The sequence below is a fragment of the Maylandia zebra genome, linkage group LG1, assembly GCF_041146795.1.
Source record: "Maylandia zebra isolate NMK-2024a linkage group LG1, Mzebra_GT3a, whole genome shotgun sequence".
Lineage (NCBI taxonomy): Eukaryota > Metazoa > Chordata > Actinopteri > Cichliformes > Cichlidae > Maylandia > Maylandia zebra.
The window spans coordinates 27,269,038-27,291,630 of record NC_135167.1 but is presented as its reverse complement, the minus strand read 5'-3'; the positions used below and the strand labels follow the sequence as shown (position 1 = coordinate 27,291,630).

At 39.9% G+C, this 22,593-nt stretch overlaps 2 protein-coding genes across 3 annotated transcripts; both read left to right on the top strand.

Annotated features, from left to right (window-relative positions):
* The first annotated feature begins 6,578 nt into the window (after positions 1 to 6,578).
* Positions 6,579 to 12,979, top strand: LOC101478913 (cell surface A33 antigen). The gene is made up of 7 exons (XM_004543418.4): positions 6,579 to 6,775; positions 7,247 to 7,419; positions 7,518 to 7,734; positions 7,927 to 8,091; positions 10,957 to 11,073; positions 11,224 to 11,356; positions 11,831 to 12,979. The coding sequence occupies exons 1-7, from the start codon at positions 6,736 to 6,738 to the stop codon at positions 12,246 to 12,248; spliced, it is 1,263 nt and encodes a 420-aa protein (XP_004543475.3). The 5' UTR covers positions 6,579 to 6,735; the 3' UTR covers positions 12,249 to 12,979.
* A 1,301-nt stretch (positions 12,980 to 14,280) lies between these two features.
* On the top strand, positions 14,281 to 20,302 carry LOC101478633 (cell surface A33 antigen). Of its 2 annotated transcripts, none has more exons than XM_024803655.2 (6): positions 14,281 to 14,475; positions 17,185 to 17,357; positions 17,456 to 17,672; positions 17,866 to 18,030; positions 18,296 to 18,412; positions 18,509 to 20,302. In XM_024803655.2, the coding sequence occupies exons 2-6, from the start codon at positions 17,217 to 17,219 to the stop codon at positions 18,613 to 18,615; spliced, it is 747 nt and encodes a 248-aa protein (XP_024659423.2). In that variant the 5' UTR covers positions 14,281 to 14,475; positions 17,185 to 17,216; the 3' UTR covers positions 18,616 to 20,302. The 2 variants fall into 2 exon arrangements, with proteins under 2 accessions (XP_024659423.2, XP_076740198.1); XM_076884083.1 differs by lacking the exon at positions 14,281 to 14,475 and adding an exon at positions 14,651 to 14,749.
* Positions 20,303 to 22,593: the final 2,291 nt, after the last annotated feature.

Here is a 22,593-nt window from a genome sequence, read left to right as displayed (position 1 = left end):
CTTTGTGACCAATGAGCTGACAGCACACTTATGACAATTCGAGTATAACAATTCAGATTACCGCTTATCTCATTGGTCGAGGGAAGGTCGCTTACAGAGAAAATACCGGAAGACAACAGATGACCACAACAAGAAGCATGGCCAACAGGGAAACAAACGCCGACACTGCGGTGCAAGTCTCGGACGACAGTACACCTAAAGCTGGGCAGACACTGTGCGATTTTTTCAGTCGCGTTATTCAGTTCCTGCTCAAACTGCACGATTGACTCGCAGGGGTTAGAAGTTGATAGGTCACGATGCAGGTCTCACACTATACCGCCCGATGCTCTGATGCGACCTGAGAGCTCACACTGTGCCTCCATAAAATGAAGGTTATAACAGAAAATCTGTCGCTCGCTCTCCCTCTGTCTTTCACTCACACAGACACACCACCACCATCAACTTTGCTAAATTGCTAATGAAAAACATGATCAGGCAGCTGTGATTGAGCAGCAATGTAAATCCAACTATTTTCACGGTTGTTGTGGTCGTGATAATTTTGTGATGCCACATCGAAAAGGCTCGGATGAGCTTTCCAAAGTTCTACAAGTTGTGCCTCCGTCGCTTTTGTCCAGATCACACGCTGCACAGCTGTGCTGCTCCATCTTTTTCACGGCGTTTAGTGTTTGCGCTGAGCAGTGTGAGCGCCTGTGGTGACACCCTCACGAGCGATTGATGATCGGGAGCTGGTCGTGAGGTGTTAATCACTTCTCGCTACCCCACGTATACTACACGACGCACGATGAAGGCCAAAATCGGTCCGATCACCAAAACGGTCGCACGACTCAAAAATCGGCTCAAAATGGGCCTAAAACCGCACAGTGTAAGCCCAGCATTAGAGCAGCAATGTTTGTTCCCCTCAGAGAAAGGGAAGAATGGGAAAAGGAAAACACCTGGCTGGAAAAAGTTAATATGGGCATGTGCAGTGAATATCAGCGCTATGTGGCCAGAAGTGTGATAATATAACTTATTTTGTGTAATAAACAACTGCAAGGATAGATGATTACAACAAATTGATGACTAATACATAAAAGTAATACATAGATGAATAATGATGATGAGTTATGATGCGTAATCATGGGAACAAGCGGGTTTACAAACAGGAGCAGCTGATTAGAAAAGCTGAAATAATACCTCAACTGAAGCCAATTGTACTAAATGCACTAAATGTGCACTGTTACAAGAATGTTTTTCTTTCTATTATTTTCTATTTCTATTTCTAGCTCTTTTTCACACACAAAAAAAGAGCTAGAAAATTCACCACACTGGGAAGGGTGAAGACAACTGGGTCGAGGTGTCCCTTATTTATTTTTCAGGGAGTTGGCAATTTTAAGTTAAGCAGGATAGAGTTCTTTTAAAGAAAGCTTTACTTATATTCTCAAAAGTTAAGCATGACAGGCTTCTGTTTAAGAAAGAGACCTGTTTTATTGTGTTAATGTTGTCATTTTGAGCTAAAAATAAATGGCTAAATGATCATTTGTTTTACATGTGTTCATATCACAAAGAATAGAATATGCATCTACTTAAATCAACTTCAAGTCAAATGGTTAAAAAAATAATTTCACACACAAAAAAAGAGCTAGAAAATTCACCACACTGGGAAGGGTGAAGACAACTGGGTCGAGGTGTCCCTTATTTATTTTTCAGGGAGTTGGCAACCCTAGCTGCAACCGTCTGGTGGTATGGGGAAGACAAAAGACAACGTAGCAAGTTCATCCCCTGTTGTCACCGCGGTCAAGTGAGCTGTCAGTTGTGAGCCGCAGTCAAGCCATCCGCCTCTTTTCAGTCGCATTAATTTTCTTGCGCTTCTACACCGGCATTTACGGCAGCACCTTTTCTCCTTCTTTCCCGATCGAAAGCATAGACCCGCGCACAAGTACACGCGCACACGCACTCACATATTCACGCGCGCGAACTCAGACATGCACGCATACACTGCTTTGGGACAGCCCAAAGTCTGGTCGCATATTCAAAAATTCATTAAAAATCATCCTGAATAGTTGAGGTCCAACTTTCAACACATTCTTACTCTGGGACACCTACTGTGCCTCTGGGCCAAGTTTCATCCAGATTCACTGTAATATTCCTATGAAATTACAGGAAACTTGTATTCAATGCAATACAGTCAATAGAATTATGACATTTTCAAAAATTCATTAAAGATCATCCTGAATAGTTGAGATCCAACTTTCAACACATCCCTCCTCTGGGACACCTACTGTACCTCTGGGCTAAGTTTCATCTCAATCTGCTGCATCAATAATTGTTTAATATTAATGGATCAAAAGGGCTGCTGAGAAAGTCATGACAGGGACTATAAAGAGACAGCATATTTCAGCCATATTTGCTTGTCTTCACTGACTTGCTTTGAAATCCAGATTTTAATTTTAGAATATTAGGTGTATGTGGTTCCTACAGAATTTTAAGGTTGAACGGGAATCAGAGTCTTCATCTCTCAGGCCTCTCTTCTGTGGATGTGTCACAGGGTGGAAAAGGACAAGTTATCTAAGTTTTTCTACTATGCATGTTTTGCTGTGTTTTACCTTTTTAATATTTTAAGATTGTACACTGGCTTATTTTTATGAGTTTTACTGCATGTTTTAATGGTATTTATTTGGTGACTTGTCCTGGAAAGACTCCGCCCCTACCTGATAATAAACTGATCACACCTGCGAGAGATCCCAGAGAGGCCAATAAGAGGGCCTGACAGACCACAGGAAGTAGTTCGACCGAGAGGCTAGAGAGACGGCCAGGAGTAAGTGGTGGCAGGCGGCAGCGCCTGCAAGCCGAAGGGGCTGGTGGAGCTGGGCGTTAGGGAGGACAGAACACCAGCGCGCAGAGGACCAGCGCACAGGGCACCAGCGCAGAGAGTGACAGTACCAGCGGGGAGAGCGGAGACAGCACCAGCGGAAGGCACGGGACGGCTGTGTGGCTTTGCAGTTTTAAAGAAGCGGCGGGCGGAGTTGAGAGCTCTGCCCACCCGGGGTAAGTCTTCGACTTATCCCCTTTTATTGAATAAAAACTGCCGGAAGAATAGTGACTGCCGCTCCTCCCTTTCTCTAGCATATCAAGACGCGAATGCGGAAAGGAAGGAGAGGACTCCGCTGGGTTTCCCTTTTACTTCGCTGGATTTCTTAACTCCCTGGGACTTTTATGCCGTGGTGGATCCCACTGGACTTTTAATGTTGTGTTTTATTGATTTTTATTGTGTTATCCCTTGGCCAAGGTTGTTTTAATTCATCTTACATTTTTAACTATTTAAATATAATAAATTATTTTTAATTCTACAGTTTTTTTTTTTTTTTTTTATCGTGTGCTTTCCCTTGGCGGCTCCACTGCTCTGCCCGCTTTAAGGAAGGTTTCCTTCCTTTTAAAAAAACACAAACCACCTTGGAAATAAAATCAGCCTTTCCGCTCCGTTACAGATGCAGCTCACAATATTAATTCAGAAGACAAACACCCATCTCAGCTTTTGAGATTAGCCTTAAAACCCTCAGTTTTGACAAATAGTTATAGTGGATCAGGTGACCCTGAATCTTCCCTTATTTGTGCTGCAATAAGCCTAGGCTCTTGCGGGCTTCCCATGATGTATGAATTATTTCCTTCTTTGCTCGTTCTGTGTTTATACATCTCTCTGCATTTAATCATTAGTTAGTATGTATCTCTTGCTCTCTTGCACAGTGTATATGTTGTCCTGTCTCCTTTTCATCAACCTCAGCCAGTCACAGTAGATGGCTGTCTCTCCTTGAGCCTGTTTCTGCCAGATGTTTCTACCTCTTCAAATGGAGTTTTTCCTTCCCACTCTCACTAATTGTTAGCTCATATGGGGTAATTAAATTGTTGGGGTTTTCTTTGTATTATTGTTGTGTTTTTACCCAGCAACATAAAGTGTCTTTAGGCGACTGCTGTTGTGATTTGGTACTAAATACATAACATTTAACTGCTAACACTGGAATTAATTAAGTTGTATAAATTCAAATTATATATTCATTGTGATATACTCCTTGTCTTTTGAAATACTTTATTTTCTGTTTTGGACACCTTTTAAAACAACATTCAATATTACAGGAACAGAAGCTCTTCTATTTCATGAACTACCAAACTTACTGATAGTAACACACACTGCAACTGGGAAACACCAGGGAACACTTAATTAAGGCACAATACACAATATATAGGTGAATTGATTTAGCCTCTTCACCACATATGACACTGGATACTGTAGCTCCTGTGAAAAATAAGGCCTCAAATCAGAAGTACCTGACTCTGTGGTATAATTCTCAAACACGCAGCCTAAAGCAGATAACTCGTAAGCTGGAAATGGCATGTCACAAATTTAGAAGATCATAATTTAGCCTGGAGAAACATTTTGCTGCTTTGTGAGAAAGCCCTCTGCAAAGCCAGAATATCTTACTGTTCATCACTGATTGAAGAAAACAAGAAAAACCCCAGGTTTCTCTTCAGCACTGTAGCCAGGCTGACAAAAAGTCATCCAACTCCCTGACTCCTCTGCCAGACTTCTGTTTGCTAATTTCTCATCAGCGTTCAACACTCTGCAGCCTCATATCCTGGCCACTAAACTTTCCACCTGATTTCACCTGGATGATCAGCTAATCCTGTGGATATTGGACTTTTTGACCAACAGGACTCAGAAAGTTTTGGTCAACAACTCTCTTTCCGGTCTCCGTTCCACCTCCACTGGCTCCCCCCAGGGCTGTGTGCTCTCCCCCCTGCTCTTCATCCTCTACATGGATGACTGCAGATCCACACAGCCCAACTGTCACCTGGTGAAATATGCTGACGACAGAGTTCTCCTGTCACTGCTGTCAGGCCCCTCACAACACCACGGGCCCACTCTTCAGGAGTTTGTAGAGTGGTGTGACAGCTCCAACTGAACATGAGCAAAACCAAAGAGATGGTGGTGACCTTCTCCAGTAGGCAGAGGGATCTGGCTGCTTCAGTCATCACCACCATCCACAGGAATCCAGTGAGGAGTACAAATACCTGGGAACTATCTTTGACAACCTCCTGAAATTCTCTGCCAACACGGAGGAGATTCTCAGGAGGTGCCACCAATGGCTATACCTCCTTAGGAAACAGCAGCACACCAACAGATATCTGTGGATGGTAGAGAACTGAATATCAGCTCGTCTCACAGCTGCTACCCAGGCTTCTTTTGGTAACATCCATAAGCTCCCTCATGATGCTTCCAGGTGAGGAAACGATGAAAAGAGAGCCCATTTTCAATCTTATTCCTTTGCCGGTAGTGCAATCTAACATTACAACCGACCACACAGCAAGCATTTGTTTGGCCTGCTAATATGGCGCCTCAATGAAAAATCATGGCTACACCCCATCCAGTAAGATCACGCTCCAGAGCCTTATTATCGTACAGATCTAGAAAGAAGACGTTGCATTTTTAACTCTGAGGGAGATGGAGAATGAGCCTATTTCAAAAAAAATGGAGTGTGTTCCTTTAAGTACTATATTGTATATATTGTCAAAAACTAAAGTGTACATAGCAGTTGTTGTATCTTGTTTACTGTATCACTGACAGATAATTTCAAAGTCAATGAACGCTACATTATGGTGTAATATGAAATACTGTAAGCAAATGAATAAACAGCTTAATTTTTGCTAAACCTTTGACTCTGTTTTGTTTGAATCCAACTGTTTTTTGCAGATGTACATAAAACATGTTGTTACTTTTATTATTATTATTATTATTATCATTATTGCACTAAATACATTTTAAATAAAGGATACTTTGATATACATTCTTCTGTAAGGTTGGAAATGTATTTTCTTCACTCTGAAATATCTTTTGAAATGCATTTTGGTTTGAAAAAAATATATTTTCAAATTCAAAAATATTTTTTTGACCATCACAAATACAACATATATTTACCATATATTTGAAATATATTTTGGCCAGGAAAAATGTTTTGTTTTTTTTGTTTTTTTTTACCGTATGGGCATTAATATCTCAAAATTGGACATTTTAAGATGACAACACCCTTTGCTTCAGTTTCTGCGTTGCGCCTTTGCGTGTGTGTTTAGGTGATAGTACCTCGTCAAACCAGTCTGACAAGGAAACAACCACTGGTGGTGTTGATGGTGGCTTTTTCCTTGGGAACACACACCCACCCCGCCTAGTCAGACTGTCTTGTGTTTGCTATTCTCTGTCGTTTTAAACGTACCTCGTTCTTCTCATTCTTATAAAATAAAACCGAATGTTCCAAAAGAAACCAAGATAAATAAAAGCGATACTTAAATACTTAAGTAAAATGTGATTCTTTTCATTTTTTGTGCTCTCCACAAGATGAACTAAAGATTTCGAGGTCCAAATGTCAAAATTTGGCATGTTTAATTTTAAAATGAGACCTGTGGTGGGAATAAACTCAAATCCTGAAAAGCCGAATCTAATTAATGAAGTATCCCCGAAAAGGCAGGTATGCTGGAGCAAAGGACAAGCTAAAACTCGTTAGGTGGGCGGAACAGAAACGTCACCTGAACCTCCAAAGGCGACGCGATTGGCAGGGAGCGCTACCAGTCAAGGTTGGGCAGCTGGCGGATCATTCTTTACGGGGCTGTCGGGTTTCGATGCGTGTGTGTTGGTTTCTCATTTTTCTTATAAAGGAAATAAGTAGATACTGAGCCGTCGGTGGGGGTTAGTTTGAACACTAAGTGTTTGCCATGGAGAAGAGGATTTTGTACTGGACGATTCTGTGTATGGGTGAGTATGTTTTTCTTTTAATAAACATTTCTTTCCTCTGGGCCTCACCGACCTGCCACACCTGTTTGTGCACCGTCAGGGTCGCGTATTAAAAAAGAGGAGCGGGCCCAAGAAGCCCGGAGTCACCATTATTATTGCTGAATGTTTTTTAAAGTACTATATTTCAGTGCGAGCAAATAAAGTAGAAATGGGATTCGGAAACCACACAGAATATATCTCTTTCTCTGTCTTTTTCGTTTCTCATTTGCATATGAAACTGGCTCCAAAGTTGAGCTGACACTCAGGAAGTAGTTGTAACATATCCTATGTTTTTTTTTTTTAAACACAAATGCTCAAGACAATTTCCTACAGTCAGCAGGGGAGTGGGTTGGACCCAAATAATACAAATGGTTAAATATCAGAACTTACTGTGTTTATAACTGCAAGTGAATAATACTGATCTCTTTGATTTTGTTTTTATGTCCATGACAGTGCTGACAGGTGTCGGTGCCATTGACGTTACCATGCCCCAAAGTCAGTATGAGTTTGCCAGAGGTGACAACATCACACTGCCCTGCTCCTTTAAATCTGCAATTAACATAAACACTGCCGAAGCAGTTGTCATCACATGGACGGCTTTGGCTCTGGAACCAAATGTCAAAGATGTTGGTATCTACCTTTAATCTTTGTATTTGTGATCAAAAATCATAAGAACATGTCTTTGTGTTTTTATTACTCTTCTAATCCTGTAATTTTCTAACAGGCTACGATCCTCACTTACTACTATCCTATAAAGAAAACTGGCATCACACCCCCCTATAAAGGTCGGGTGTCCCTGGACGTGGATGTCCTGAATGGAAAGGCTAACCTAAAGCTTTCCTCCATCTCACTAGCTGACAACAAAGATTTTGAGTGTCATGTGCAGATCCCAGATGACGAAGACGGCAACCAAGCTGCCTCCGCACGCTTGGTGGTTCTAGGTAATATATCACATGTTGTGGGCTTCCCCCTACTGTTCAGAGATATGACTGTTAAATTAACTGGAAAGTCTATCTGCTACATGTCAGCCCTGCGCAGGGTGTGACTTGCCTTTTTATCCATTACTACTTAGGAGTTTTATAGCAATTCAGTCAAAGAGAAATCACACTATATTTATATTTCTCTTTTTTTAGTGGCTCCCTCTACGCCCGTCTGTAAGATCCAGGGAACAGCACAGTACGGCCAGGATATCACCCTAAGCTGTTTGTCAGCAGAAGGATCTCCACCACCTACCTATAGCTGGGAACGTCGTAACGTGCAAAATCAGCCTGTTCCTCAACCCCCCAAAACCACTGACAGTAAGCGACACATTGATCCTGGAAAATTAATGTCACATGAGTACATAAAGTTTTACTAATCATTGCAAGAACCACTGTGGCTATCATAGTGATGCTCCACACTTAACGGTGCAAGTGGCCTTACCTTGTGTCACATAGCCACTGCTAGGGGTTTAATATTGAACCACATGGTGCTGTTTGATGCTCCCAAATCAGGACTTTTACTTGAACTACAACAACAGTGGCAGCTGTGTTTCATAGTAGAACATTTGAATATTTTCATTCATTGTAACTTTTTAAGTTTTCTTTCTTTCTTTTTGCAATAGCAGCACAAGCCACCACAGTTTCAGAATTGTTTCATAAATATTTACTCTCTGCCGCAGTCTGGTCTCATTTATAAAGCAAGACTTGCTAGGGACTATTTTTGTTTTTAGGAAGTGACAGAGAGGAAAGGCAGTTACACAATGATACTAGCAGACAAACTGCACATCTGATGTCACACCCTGCAATTATTGATTATTAAGTGTGCCTATGCCAAAAGGCACACTTATTACTATTGCTCGGATTTATTATTATTATTATTATTATTATTTTCCTTTTTCCGCCTGAAATTTTTGGACCGTAACTCGCCCCACAGTTTTGAGCTGGAATGAGTTGCTATGACTTTTGGTGTTTATTACTTCTATAGTTTTTTAAATATGAATATTTTAATGCAAGTTTTTGCCCATTGAAATGAATGGGAAGCAAAGTGAAACTTAACTTCAAATGTAAGTGAAACTTAATTTGTGGTGTGTTGGCTCACTCTGGTATGTCCCTGTATTTGGATTACCATAATGATGACAATATCAACGGCGCGCACAGCGTCGGTGCTTTCAGGAACCATTGGAATTCTTAAGGTTGCGCGTTCTGTTTGACGTTTAGTCAGCTGTGTAAAAACCAAGGAGGAGGGGGATTAATAAAGTTTTATTTTATCTAATCTAATAGCTTTAATCTCAGCCAAACCGATTTACTCACGAACAAACAAAACACTGAAAAAAGCCCAACAATAACATTTGTAGGTTGTCTAAGTGAATTATATATTACATTTAACCCGAGTAGCGAAAGTCCGCGATGATCTGAAAATGATGTGCCGGGAGTTGTGCCGTTCTCGGCCGCATCAGTAACCCTCGAGCTCCCGGCTAGCTGTCGAGCTGGTTGGTAGCAGACGTCTCCGAAAACATCGAAGCACTTTGGCAAATATGCGATATCTTGATAAACCGAGCAGATATTTGATGTTTACACAGCTACTTTCTCGCCTGAAAATATGTTAAAAGTTTATTTTGTGACCCAGAAATATTAGTAAGAGTAATTTTAAAACTTAGTAGCGGCCGCCATTGCTGGAAACTGGAGTTTGAAACTGGAGGCAGGAGGCTCCGGTCCATTTGCACCAGAACCTCTCGCCATAAGAACAGTTTCTTCCCCTCTGCTGTTGGACACATGAACAATAACCTTATGACTGTTCCCACCCCTAACACATGACCCTACGCTGTGTTGACTGCATCATTCCATGTTTGGCACTGATCACCACCTGCACTCATGTGTATATATCATGTATATACCTATCTATTTAGCACTTTTAATTTTTAACTTTTAATTCTTATTCTTGTTTTCATGTCTATTTAAGCATAATTTATGACAGTATGTCTGCACTGAAGCACCGCAGCAATTTCCTTATGTTGTAAACCTGCCCAACATTTGGCAATAAAACCCTTTCTGATTCTGATTTGGCTGGGCCGCGCTATGAGTTCTGGGATATGGTGGGCCACGAAGGACACACCCGACCCATCCTTCAAATTCGGGGAAAAGGAGGACGCATTTGTCGGCTGCATTCGGAGCAGTCTACGAATTTGAACAGCCTTCGGCGCGTTGCTGTGACGTAATCGGTCTACAAATGTGGCCTCAGGAGGATGCAGCCCATGAATTTGGACATGACCAATAAGTCGTACAGCTGGGTGGGTGCTGTGTTACTGATGGTGAACTTTATTGTATTCATAAGGTTAGTTATTGGGTTGCCAACCGCCCCGTGCAAACGGAATCGTCCCGCATTCAGAGAAAATATTACACGTTTCGTATTGAGCTGAAAAGGAACGCAGTTTGTCCCGTACTTCAGGTAGAATGGAAGAAGACACAAAGCTGGATTTATTCAGAACGCTGTGTAAAAATAACAAAAAACAAAAAGTGAATGCAAAAGTGCATAAATATTTATTTTACGTGTTTGATGTGTGTGGCAGGGCGTGGTCTGCAGTGCAGCTGCAGGGGAGGTGGACCCACCTCAGCGGCATCTGCAATCACGCCTCTCAGGCGTAAAGTCTGTGCTCTCTCTTCCGTTTTTTTTGTTTGTTTTGTTTTTGTTTTTTTGGGTATGTGTCGGGCTGTAAGATGAAAAGCTACAGCCGGCTGTGTGGGTACAGCAACTATGTGTGAAAAGTGGTCCATAACGTAATGCTTCAAAGCGTGTTCATGCAAACATTGTCGGGTCTGCTTATGAACCTCTGCGCACAGCGTCTGCAAATCGGGGCTGTAAGAAGTCACCCCATCTTTACACAAAACTGTAAGCTGTCATCTGTGAGGCGCGAGCGGTGTTTGGTTTAACCATAGTTCATGGTGGAGAATGGCTGCTCTGCTGAGTTTTGCTCTCTGTAGCCGTTTGAATGGCAAACTACACCGATTAGCGGCGGCATAGGCACACTTAAAATTTCTTCAGAAATTTTCGCTTTCTAGTTGAACATACTATTCAGAAAACTCAGGATTTAATTTTTTCTGCATATGAAATTTAAAAAAAAAAAGAAGAAGCATGGAGCGGTTATATGTACCTTCAGTATATGTGACTAATTCTTTGTGTTTCAGAGGACGGCATCCTTTCTCTCTATAATATCTCCAAAGATACATCAGGATACTACATCTGCACTTCACGGAACAAGATCCGCTTTGCTACCTGCAACCTCACCCTTGCGGTCATGCCACGTAAGAGAAACATTTAATAGAGAAAAGGCTTTTCTTTTTTGTTGTTGTTCTTGTTATTTGTCTTTTTTAAGTAAATAAATCTTTACTCAAATTATGACGCACACCTTGGTGTTGTTCCCCCTCCTAACATGTCTGTCTTCAACCCTGCAGCATCCATGAACATTGCTTCCACTCCAGCACTAATTGGTGGAGTTGTCGGTGGCTTGGTTCTACTCATCCTCATCATCATCATCTGTTGCTGCTGTTGCAGGAAGAAGAACAAAGATGAGGAATATGAAATGGGGTAAGGTTCCATCCTCTTATTAATACAAGCAATCAACACAGAGGCACTCATGCTGACAGAACTGAATATTTTGTGGGATTTTAAGAATACAATCTTTTTTCATGAATAAAAAACAAAATTTGCACATACCATGTCTGTGGTGTAAAGGGACCTATTCGTATGGCTGTAATCAAAGGAAGTTGCCATTATTCCTGAGCATGCAAGGGACAAAAAACTCCCGTTGTGTTTTTAAATTAACTTCATAGTAAATTAATGATGATTTTTTTTTTGCACTGTGCCATATGAATTTTGAATTCAACGTCCATATGATTTCTTCATCTGAGCGTCAGAAAAAAACAACTTCCGTTCGTTAGGCAAGCACATTCACAGAACTTTTGTGATTTTTATTCTATTTTTTCTGTGAGTGAGTATTATCTGTTCATTGGATGCTTTTGACTGCACTGATTGTGTGCGGGTGTTGTTTCCACTTTCTAGAGTTCATGAGGGGGAGGAGTACCACGACAAGGAGCCGGATAGAAACGGTGAGGGTCGACGTGTTGAAGTCCAGGGGAAGGACAGTTATGAGGACTCCAGTGTAAAGAGGACTGAACGCAATGAGGAAAGAAGTGATCCGGATCGCCGCGACTACGACGGTCGCCGCAGCGACTACGACGACCGCCGCAGCGACTACGACGACCGCCGCCGCGACTACGACGACCGCCGCAGCGACTACGATGACCGCCGCCGCGACTACGACGACCGCCGCAGCGACTACGACGACCGTCGTGAGCGCTACGATGATGATCGCCGCTACCAAGACCGTCGTCGTGATGACAACCGCTACGATGATCGGGACCGTGATAGACCACCGGTGCCCAACAGTAAGCCCACAAGGAGGGACTACCATGACTAAAGCCTCCAACCTGTAAACCAGTTTCTGTTGTCGTTGTTTTTTTCTTACATACAACCAGATTATCAAATGGTGGCCTAGCTGTTACATAATGGATCGCCAGGAAACTGCAAAATTAGAGCTGAAAGAATAATATGTAATAATTTGTTTGGGAGGAATAGTTTTATGTCTTAGATTTTTAGGTCTTTTAAAGTAATTTTTCAGATTTTATATATCTGATATATTTGTCCTATGTTACTTTTTGTGTGTCGTACAGTCAGGGAACAGTGAAACGCTTGTCTCTCTGTGTACTGCCAGTTTTATGTGTAAATAAAGAATTTATTTCTACTGTGTGACATGTTTTAAGTTTTTGTCTGTAATATTTCCGTGCATGCGTCATGTTTCCTGTGAATTGTGGGAGTTTGAATGGTCTGGTAATATACTGATGTGTCATGGCTTGACACACAAACACAGGCAAAACATGCTGTCAAAAGTGTTATTGTTGCTTAAGTTTTCAGTTAATCAAATACATTTTGTCTCTCTTGCTGTTCACAATACAATTTAATGTAACTTCTTTATTAGCATCGCTGGGGGTAGTTTTCTTTTTCCAACCCAAAGAGTTATTAGCAATTACTCAAATGTTTTTGTATACAGTTGTAGAGACTCCAAACATTTACTTTTAATTTTCTATTGAGTGCTTTCAGTTTCTGTATCTTTAAAAAAATAAAATAAAATCACAAAATGTGGAACTTCTACTTTTTATCAAATTCAAACATTCTTTTTGTTATGCTGTATAATTACATGCTGTTTGGTACATATTTTGCATTGGCAATGTTATGACTATAAATGAGAATCATCAAAATCTTTTTAAACCTGTTGTGTGAAAAATGCTCTTAAAAAAGATGAAGTTGACTGGGCTTAGTTTTCGGCATGTGACACCAGAGCTCTGTTGCTTTATGTTCAGTTCCATATTTGCTCTCAACAACTAAACCTCTTAATATGTCTGTGTGGTCATTACATAATCAGTTGATTAGGAAACTGCATTGCTGAGCAGGTTTTCCAATGACGTGGCCACATTGCTTTTGTAGGTTGAATTTTTAGTGCGTTACATTTTACAGAAGTTTATAGTTTTTGATTGTTTGATGACTCTTTTAATAGCATATATAAATGGTGCTTTTCAACACATAGTTAAGACAGTGTCACAGCCCGGATCAAATACAGTGGCAAGGATTGGGAGAAAACATAAGATGATAACTTAGAAAGCAGGACACAGAAACATAAAAGGTGGAGTATTCATAAGGCAGCGGTGTAAAACAAGTATGGCTGAGTGGCAGTCTATGGCTGTGTCCCAATTCAGGGTCTGCACGCTTGAAGTACACAGTAAAATTTGCAGTGTCAAACTAACACTTAAAGAGTTAAATTTAACACTGCTTCCGAGTCTATTTGGTCCCATTCGGAATTGGTGTTAAATCAACTCTTTCTAGAGTGTTAAAACTTTAGAGTAAATTTAACTCTAAATAGAGTAAATATTTAACACTGAGTAACACCGCATAGTGTTAAATCAACTTAACACTACTAGTAGTGGTAGTGTCATATTATTTACTCTATCATAGTGATAAATTAACTCTTTGAGTAAAATCCCACTGATTTTTAACACTGAATTGAGTTATTTGAAATTAACACTGGGGGTTCAAAGAACTCTGATGGGAGTTGATGTTACTCTATACTGTGTTATTCATACACTAATCTCTAGTGAAAAATTAGCTCTCATAGAGTAAAATTTGTAATTAATTTTACACCAAGTAGTGTTACTAAAACTCTTCCTGTAGTGTTACCTTTACACTAGAGTTGGATGTCTCGAGACCACTTTTACGTGGTCTTGGTCTTGTCTTGGTCTCGGTCTTGGTCTCGCTGTTTCGGTCCTGCGTTCTCAAATCGACATAGTGTTCGGGAGATTTGGAGTCAACCATCAGCGGAGCGGGGGGTGGCTTACTGGGCTTAAGCCCGGGTCATCTTTTCAGAAGCATGGGGTCTTTTGGAGTGTAATTTGTTAGTTAGAGGCCTGACTGACAACTGTATAAAACAAAAACAACACACGAAGCACAGAGCGCACCGTCGTAAATTCCCCCTAATTTTGGTATGATCCGAGCTCAGGCACTAGGCGACTGAGCGCAGCACCCATGTGAGCGAGGGGGGAGAAGCTGCTGCCTGCGAGTTTGCTGCAGACAGAGGAGAGCTTAAGTTTGACCAGGTACCAAAGCAAATCATTCGTACTGAACTAATAATGTAAATATGATTGATATCAAACTGATCACTTGGTTGCGTTACTTGCTCTTCGAGTGAATCAACAAATGGATAAATAAAAAGCCGAACAGCAATGCTGATTTTTTAGAGAGTCTTAGCTTACATTTCATATTTTCAGTTGTTACCCTCCACGGCTAAACAAACTCTCTAAATCGGTTTCAGTTGTGTACCGATGAACACAACAATGGACATAAGGAGCTTCTTTCAAAGAAAAAACTCAGGTAGATGTTATTTTATATATTATGCTTTGGATGTTGTTCAGTATATCTATGCAAAACAAGAGAAATTTCAATACACAGCAGTATATTCACAGTTGAAACCAGATATTTACATACACTTTATGGAGAAAACATAAAAACTTTTTTTTACCGTTAAACATGAATTTAGAGTAAACTTTTGTTTTAGATAAATAAATGTTGAAATATCTTTTGAATTAGTTAAATGTCAGAATAAAAAGAGGGAGCTGTCTATTTTAATCACTTTCATCAAATTTAGGAGTACATATACACTAAGTTTATTGTTAATTAATAAGAAAACTACAGACGATTCCATTCTGAGCTGAAGAAGCTTCTGATAGGTTAGTAGAGTCCATGTGAGTAAATTGGTGGCACAGCTGTGGATGCATATAAGGCAAAACACAGAGCCTGTTTCTTTGACATGGGAAAAATCAAGAGATGTCAACCAAAACACCAGGAAAAGAATTGTCGAGCTCCATAAGTGTGGCTCAATTTTGAATACAATTTGGTGCCATTTGCAATTAAGAAATACAGATAGTTTCTCTCTTTACTCTTAAAGTTAAAAATATGTTTCTGTGTCTTGATACAGGCCCGACTTTGTTCTGCCTTGCTGCTTAATTAAAAAACTAGTTTAAGGTGTCCTGCATATGTATATAGAATAGCATCTGGCTGCAGTTTAAAGACTTTTTTTTGTCTCGGTCTTGGTCTCGTCTCAACTTGGTCTTGGTCTTGTCTTGGTCTCGATACCCTCTGGTCTTGGTCTTGTCTTGGTCTTGGATTAGGCGGTCTTGACTACAAGTCTACTTTACACACAATTCACTGTTTTGCAGCACGAAAACCTGGTTTTTAATAATGCTTTTACATATAAAACAAGTAAGCAAAAACCACAACTAGATAATACATTTAACAGCTTTATTTTCATGTCAGGCTCAAAATATAAAAACATCTCATGCAGTGTATAAAACACTTTAAAACAATGAATTTAGTTTGGCATAAAACGGCAATATGGAACGACATACAGGGAGGAATCTGAAATGCCATACTTGATTTGAAGAAGCAACACAGCTCATTTATCTTCAACACCTTCAGCACCATATTGGGATGCAGTCTGTTCCTAAATGTATGATGATGGTCATGAAAACACAGGGTTTCCATCAGTTTTCCACAGAGCAATACAATGCCATCTTTCACAACAATACTTTTGATCTTACAAAAAAACGGAATCTCAGACACTACATCTGTACAGATGATAAAGTCAGGGCGGTACTCTGCACCATGTGTTATTATCCACTTAGCTGAAAACAAACTGGTAGACAACACAGCTCCAAGCAATTTCTGGACCTTCTTCCAGCTCTCCAAGTGTCACCATCTTTCCTGGTCCTAAAGCTAATCTTTCAAGGCTAAAGTACTCCCAATGCTTTATTTTATTACTATTATATTTATATTTATTTTTACTTGTGGTGTCCTGTAAAGGTACGCTCTTTAAGGCTGCATCTTTAGCCTGAGGATGAATCTCAAAAAACACTTCCTCCATTGAGGAGACAAAACTGTTCACAGTAGATTGGCGTAATCCAGCTGCCCTGAGCTGTGCAACAGCAGAGGCACACATATGTACACAATGTAGCTTGCCATCACCAGTGTGTGAATGTGTGTGTGAATGGGTGGATGACTGGATATGTAAAGCGCTTTGGGGTCCTTAGGGACTAGGAAAAGCGCTATATAAATACAGGCCATTTACCATATCCAAAGTGCTCTTACAGTATTTGACCTTTTCAGATGTTGTGGGTGTTTCTTCTACATTAGTTGACATCACCTCCCCTGTAGTTCTAACTTCTTTAACTGCCACATCAGGCTGTAGATTAACACCAGTGTCAGCCTGTTGGTCAAAATAGTTAAGGTGTTTGGTATTTATGGGCAGAAATCTGTGCCACCAGAAACTGAATTTGAATAAGTTCAATTTGAATTTGAATTGCTCAGATTGAATCTGAATTGTAACTTGAATAAATGCTTTTGAAAACTGAATTTGAATTAGTCTAATTTGAAATTGAATTTATGGTTTGAAAATGATCATCACTAAATTGAAATTGAATTTTATATTATGAAAATGAATTGATTTGCTTTGAAACTGCATTTTATCCTTTAAAAATTCAGCTCTCGAATAATTTCAGTTTCACTTCTCACCATTCAATTTCAGTTCCAAAATTCAGTTTTTTGGAACTTACATCCGGTTCCGGTTCAAGCGCAGATTAATAGAACTACGTTTTACTAGCGGACCGAAAGTGTTACTGACGGGAATCTACAGCGTCTTGAGCTGAATCAAGACTTCAGAATCAAGACTTCAGAAGTCATTCTGAATTTTTATTTTATTTTATTCATGAATAATACTGATCTCTTTGATTTTGTTTTTATGTCCATGACAGTGCTGACAGGTGTCGGTGCCATTGACGTTACCATGCCCCAAAGTCAGTATGAGTTTGCCAGAGGTGACAACATCACACTGCCCTGCTCCTTTAAATCTGCAATTAACATAAACACTGCCGAAGCAGTTGTCATCACATGGACGGCTTTGGCTCTGGAAGCAAATGTCAAAGATGTTGGTATCTACCTTTAATCTTTGTATTTGTGATCAAAAATCATAAGAACATGTCTTTGTGTTTTTATTACTCTTCTAATCCTGTAATTTTCTAACAGACCCCGATCATCACTTACTACTATCCTATAAAGAAAACTAGCATCACACCCCCCTATAAAGGTCGGGTGTCCCTGGACGTGGATGTCCTGAATGGAAAGGCTAACCTAAAGCTTTCCTCCATCTCACTAGCTGACAACAAAGAGTTTGAGTGTCATGTGCAGATCCCAGATGACGAAGACGGCAACCAAGCTGCCTCCGCACGCTTGGTGGTTCTAGGTAATATATCACATGTTGTGGGCTTCCCCCTACTGTTCAGAGATATGACTGTTAAGTTAACTGGAAAGTCTATCTGCTACATGTCAGCCCTGCGCAGGGTGTGACTTGCCTTTTTATCCATTACTACTTAGGAGTTTTATAGCAATTCAGTCAAAGAGAAATCACACTATATTTATATTTCTCTTTTTTTTAGTGGCTCCCTCTACGCCCGTCTGTAAGATCCAGAGAACAGCACAGTACGGCCAGGATATCACCTTAACCTGTGCATCTGCAGGAGGATCTCCAATGCCCACTTATAGCTGGAAACGTTATTGTGAGCATAATCAGCCTGTTCCTCAAGACCCCCAAATCACTGACAGTAAGTGACACTTTGATCCTTTAAAATCTTTGCTAACAAGAACAAATGTGGACATGATCAGAGCGACGCTACGCTTGGTGTAAAAGTGAGCTTTACTTTTGTTTCACAGCCACTGTTTGGTATTTAATATCAAAACATATTAAACATGATGAAAGTGAAAGAAAGTGAGCAGTCAGATGTGCAATGTCACTCTTCTCTATCACAGCCTGTATTAATTTATTGTATCAAATTTGTTGTATATCAAACCACATTTTTTGTGTTTCAGAGGATGGCATCCTGTCACTGTACAATATCTCCAAAGATACATCAGGATTCTACATCTGCACCTCACAGAACCAGCTCCGCGCTGCTACCTGCAACCTCACCCTCTCGCTCATGCCACGTAAGAGAAACATTTTTTTTCATAGAGAAAATTCTACAGAAAATTATTATGATACATACCCCTGTTGTTCCCCCTGTTAACTTGTCTGTCTTGCAGCATCCGTGAATGCTATTACCACTGGAGGAATAATAGGCAGAGTTCTTGCTTACCTGATCTTTCTCATTATCATCATCATCATCTTCTTCTTTTGCCAAAATAAATAGCAATGAGAATTACACCGTCGGGTAATGTTCCTCGTTCTGGAAGATTCAAGCATTTATTAAATCATTTTTTATGAGATGACTGGGAGAAAGAAGACACTTCAGGATCCTTTTCAGAGGAGCAGGGACATTCGGTGCATTTCTCCCCCCTGTTCTTTCTTACCCCCACCCCCAAAAAATATATATATTTTTTAAAAAGTCACGTATTTGTCTTATGATGCCTTTACTGCAACCAGACCAGAGTCTACACACATATTTGATGAATATTTCTTTTCCAAGCTGTACAGAAAGAGGACAATGCGACCAACACTGTGTCATTTCTCTATATATGAGGTTTGTTCTTTTCTTGTAATTAAGGAATTTATTACTATCACACAATTTTACCACTAGCCTATTTAATTCTTTCTGTGTGATCTTTCTGTACATGCATTAGGTTTATTTGTGAACTGTGTACAACTGTGACTTCGCTGCCGTTCACTCTGGGTTGGTCACATTCTGATGTGAGTCATTGCTCGATTGCGTAAAGGCAGAAACGTTGACTACCTTCAGTTTTCTATCAAGTGCTTTCTGTTTCTGTATTTTTTAAAAACCACAGTATTAGGGAAACAAAAATTAGAACTTCCACTTTTCTTTGACTGTATGAATTTCAGGACTCAGTCGCGGTTAGCTGCTGCTAACTGCATGGATTTCGTTTTCCGATTACTTAATCCCAAGAGCATCAGGAGAGTGACCAGATACACAAAATGGTTATTACTGTCAGCCAAAGTACTCTCACTAACAATTTATCCCCTGAATTATTTATGCACAAGTTGGGGAAGCAGTGTATAGTAGTAAAACAACTGTCTGACTGCAATTGCATTATGCTTTCCAGTGAAGTGTTTGCAACATCTGTGTGGTTTTCGTTTTTTATGAAATAAATTTAAAGAATTGGAAAGTGTGAGGGTGGCTGTTCAAAAGGAAGATGGATCGATTGACAGATGGACCTCACCTAGACTTATGCATTTCAAATCGGTGTGTTTGCATGCTGATGAGAAGCTGGTCTACTTGCTGATGCTGAACTAGCTTTTTTATTTACATTTATTCTTTTACTTACTTGTTTACTGCTTTAATACCACAGTGTGGGACTAATATGGCTTTAAAATGTAAAATCAAGTGATTGAGATCTCCTGTGTGACATTTTTACTCTGGAGTATCACACTCTTGTTATAGTACTTTGCACTGTAAGAAGTGACTGTTAGCGGTACCCACCTTCTATATGCAGGTCTTCACATCTGCAGCTGTGTAACTGCTGGATAGACATGTTGCAGCAGCCAATGGCTATTGAAGTCCCTGATAGTGTCTCCTCTTTTTCCTCCTGTCTGTCCAGAGCTCCTGGGTTTCTAATTATGCTTTTCTAACACACATTTGCACATTATCTGTAAGTCCATGTAAATTTGTGCAATCGCATTGATTTAAGAATCTGATTATGGTCAGCACTAAGGCATCAAAATCCTGTTTTGCAGTTATGCTTAATCTGTATGTTACTGTTACTGTATGTTTTTTAGTTTAGTTTTTTTTGGGGGGGGGGGGGTTGTACTATATTTTATAAATATTTTGCTCTTTTACTTTTCTTTTTACTGCACTATACTGCTGAGTGACTGTCTTCATTGCAGTGTTGACCCTAACTTGCATATGACAAATAAAAGTGAAACTGAACTGAAATACATTTCTAATCACACATGAATACAAACACATGGCTGTATCTTATATAAAACTATATACGGACTCATAAAAGATAAGCATGCACTTCAGCATCTACTGATCACTTATAAATACAGTAAGCTAACTTTCCCTTGGTGACAGAGCAGTGACCTATGCCTGGTGCACTTGTAGCACAATCTGCTGGTGATCCTGTGTTTGACATGAAGACGTCCCACTGTGAGCACATGGAGTGATGTGCTTAACAAATAAAATGCACAACAATGTTGTAGTAAAATATAAAAGAAAAAATACAACAAGTCAAGAAACAAGTATTAAAACAGCAACAAAAACTAAGGTTGTTAATACCGAAATATTTAGGTTGATGTGTGCTAAAAGGCACACCATAAAAATGTGTCTTTAGTAACAATTTAAAATGTTCGAGCATTTGTGCAGATCTAATATTAAGAGGCAGACTATTCCAGAATCTGGGACTTGCCACAGAGAAGGCTCTGTCGCCACGAGATTTAAGTTTAGTCTGTGGAATAGATAAGGTTAGTTTTAACCAGAACCTCGTGGTTCTATCTGGAGCGTAAATAAAAAGGAGCTCAGACTGTTTAGTGATTTAAAAACAAAATGAAAATTTTTAAATAGGATCCCGTAAGAAACAGGCAGCCAGTGTAGACAGGCCAAAACTGGGATAATATGCTCCTTCTGTTTTGTACCAGCTAGCAGATAAACAGTTGCATTTTGGACCAACTGGAGACGATAGATAGAAGCCTGGTTCAAACCAAAAATATAGAGAATTGCAGTAGTCCAGTCTGCAAGTAATAAAAAGATGAATAACATGTTCAAAGACATTTGCTGGAAGGTATGGCTTAACCTTGGCTAGCTATCTCACATGAAAAAAGCTGGATTGGATTACTACGTTCAGCTGCCTACACAGTTTAAAGGAACCTTCGAGGTACGCACTGAGGTTTTTTACATTTGACTTACAGTAGGAAGATAAGGGGCCCAGGGCACTGTCACTGTGTTTATTAACAATGTTGCCAAAAATGACAACTTCTGTTTTGTTTTTAATTCATTTAAAAAAATGTAAAGCCATCCAATGTTTAAAGTCATCAAGGCAACGTAATGACAGCTAAAGTGGGTCTGTCCCTGCTTTTAAAGTCAGATAGATCTGCAAGTCATCTGCAAAACAGTGAAATGAAAGGTTGTACCATAAAAAAATAGAGCCCAGAGGCAACATATACAGTGCAAACAGGGCAGGACCATGATTAAGAGGGGTTATTTTGGAGCTGTGGAGGCCCATGCTGTCATAAAAAGTCCTTCCAGATAAGTAGGGCCGAAACCCCTGGAGAGCAGACCCTTTTAGCCTAGCATACTCCAGCCATGATAGCAGCATATCATGGTCGACCATGACAGAGGCTGCTGTCAGGTCCAACAACAAGAGGGCAGCAGAGCTGCCAGAATCCAGAGTTAAGAGAAAATAATTGAAAACCCTTAAAAGTGCTGTCTCAGTGCTGTGTAGTGATTTAAAACCAGACTGAAGCTTTTCAGAGATCAAGGTGTGTGGTATCGCAAGAAATTAGTTGGTTATATAAATATATGAGTATGCATAATAGTTATTATTCATAGATACCTACATCCTAAGTTCCTGTTATTCATCTGAAAGAAACAGAGAGAAAGAGTGTGTCGTTACAATGGTAATGCCAGGAGAGGCAGTAGAAGTTCTGTGTTACATTTATGTTGTAAGAAAGTGGGAGAAGAGCGTGTAGGAGGCAGTAAAAATGGACACTGATGTTCTGAACATGTACTGACAAGACGGTTCAGTAAACAAGTTGCAACCATACTCCATTGTAAGGCTCAGTTATTTTATTTTTATTTTTTGAAGATGCAAGAAGGTGATTAATCAATCTTGATTAAGATCAAGGTGCCTGCAACTGTAAATCGATCACTTTCTCCAGAACTTTTGAGAGAAAGGGGGGTTTCGAAACTGGCCTGTAATTAGCCAGAACAGTTGGGTCCAGGCTGTGTTTTTAAGAAGAGAAATATAGCCTACTTAAAACATGACAGGACACACCTGTACCAAGGGAGGCGTTAATGAATTTCTTGTTTTTAATTCATTTTAATTAATCTGTTAATTAATTAAGGGATTTAAAAGTACAATATAAACCAGCTAAGTAGTTTATCTCCCTATGTAGTGCTAACAATAATTAAAATATATCAGCGATAACAAAGTTGGGGAGTTTGAAGGGTGAAAGGGGGTTGATTAAGGAATCATGGCCGAGAGAAACACACATG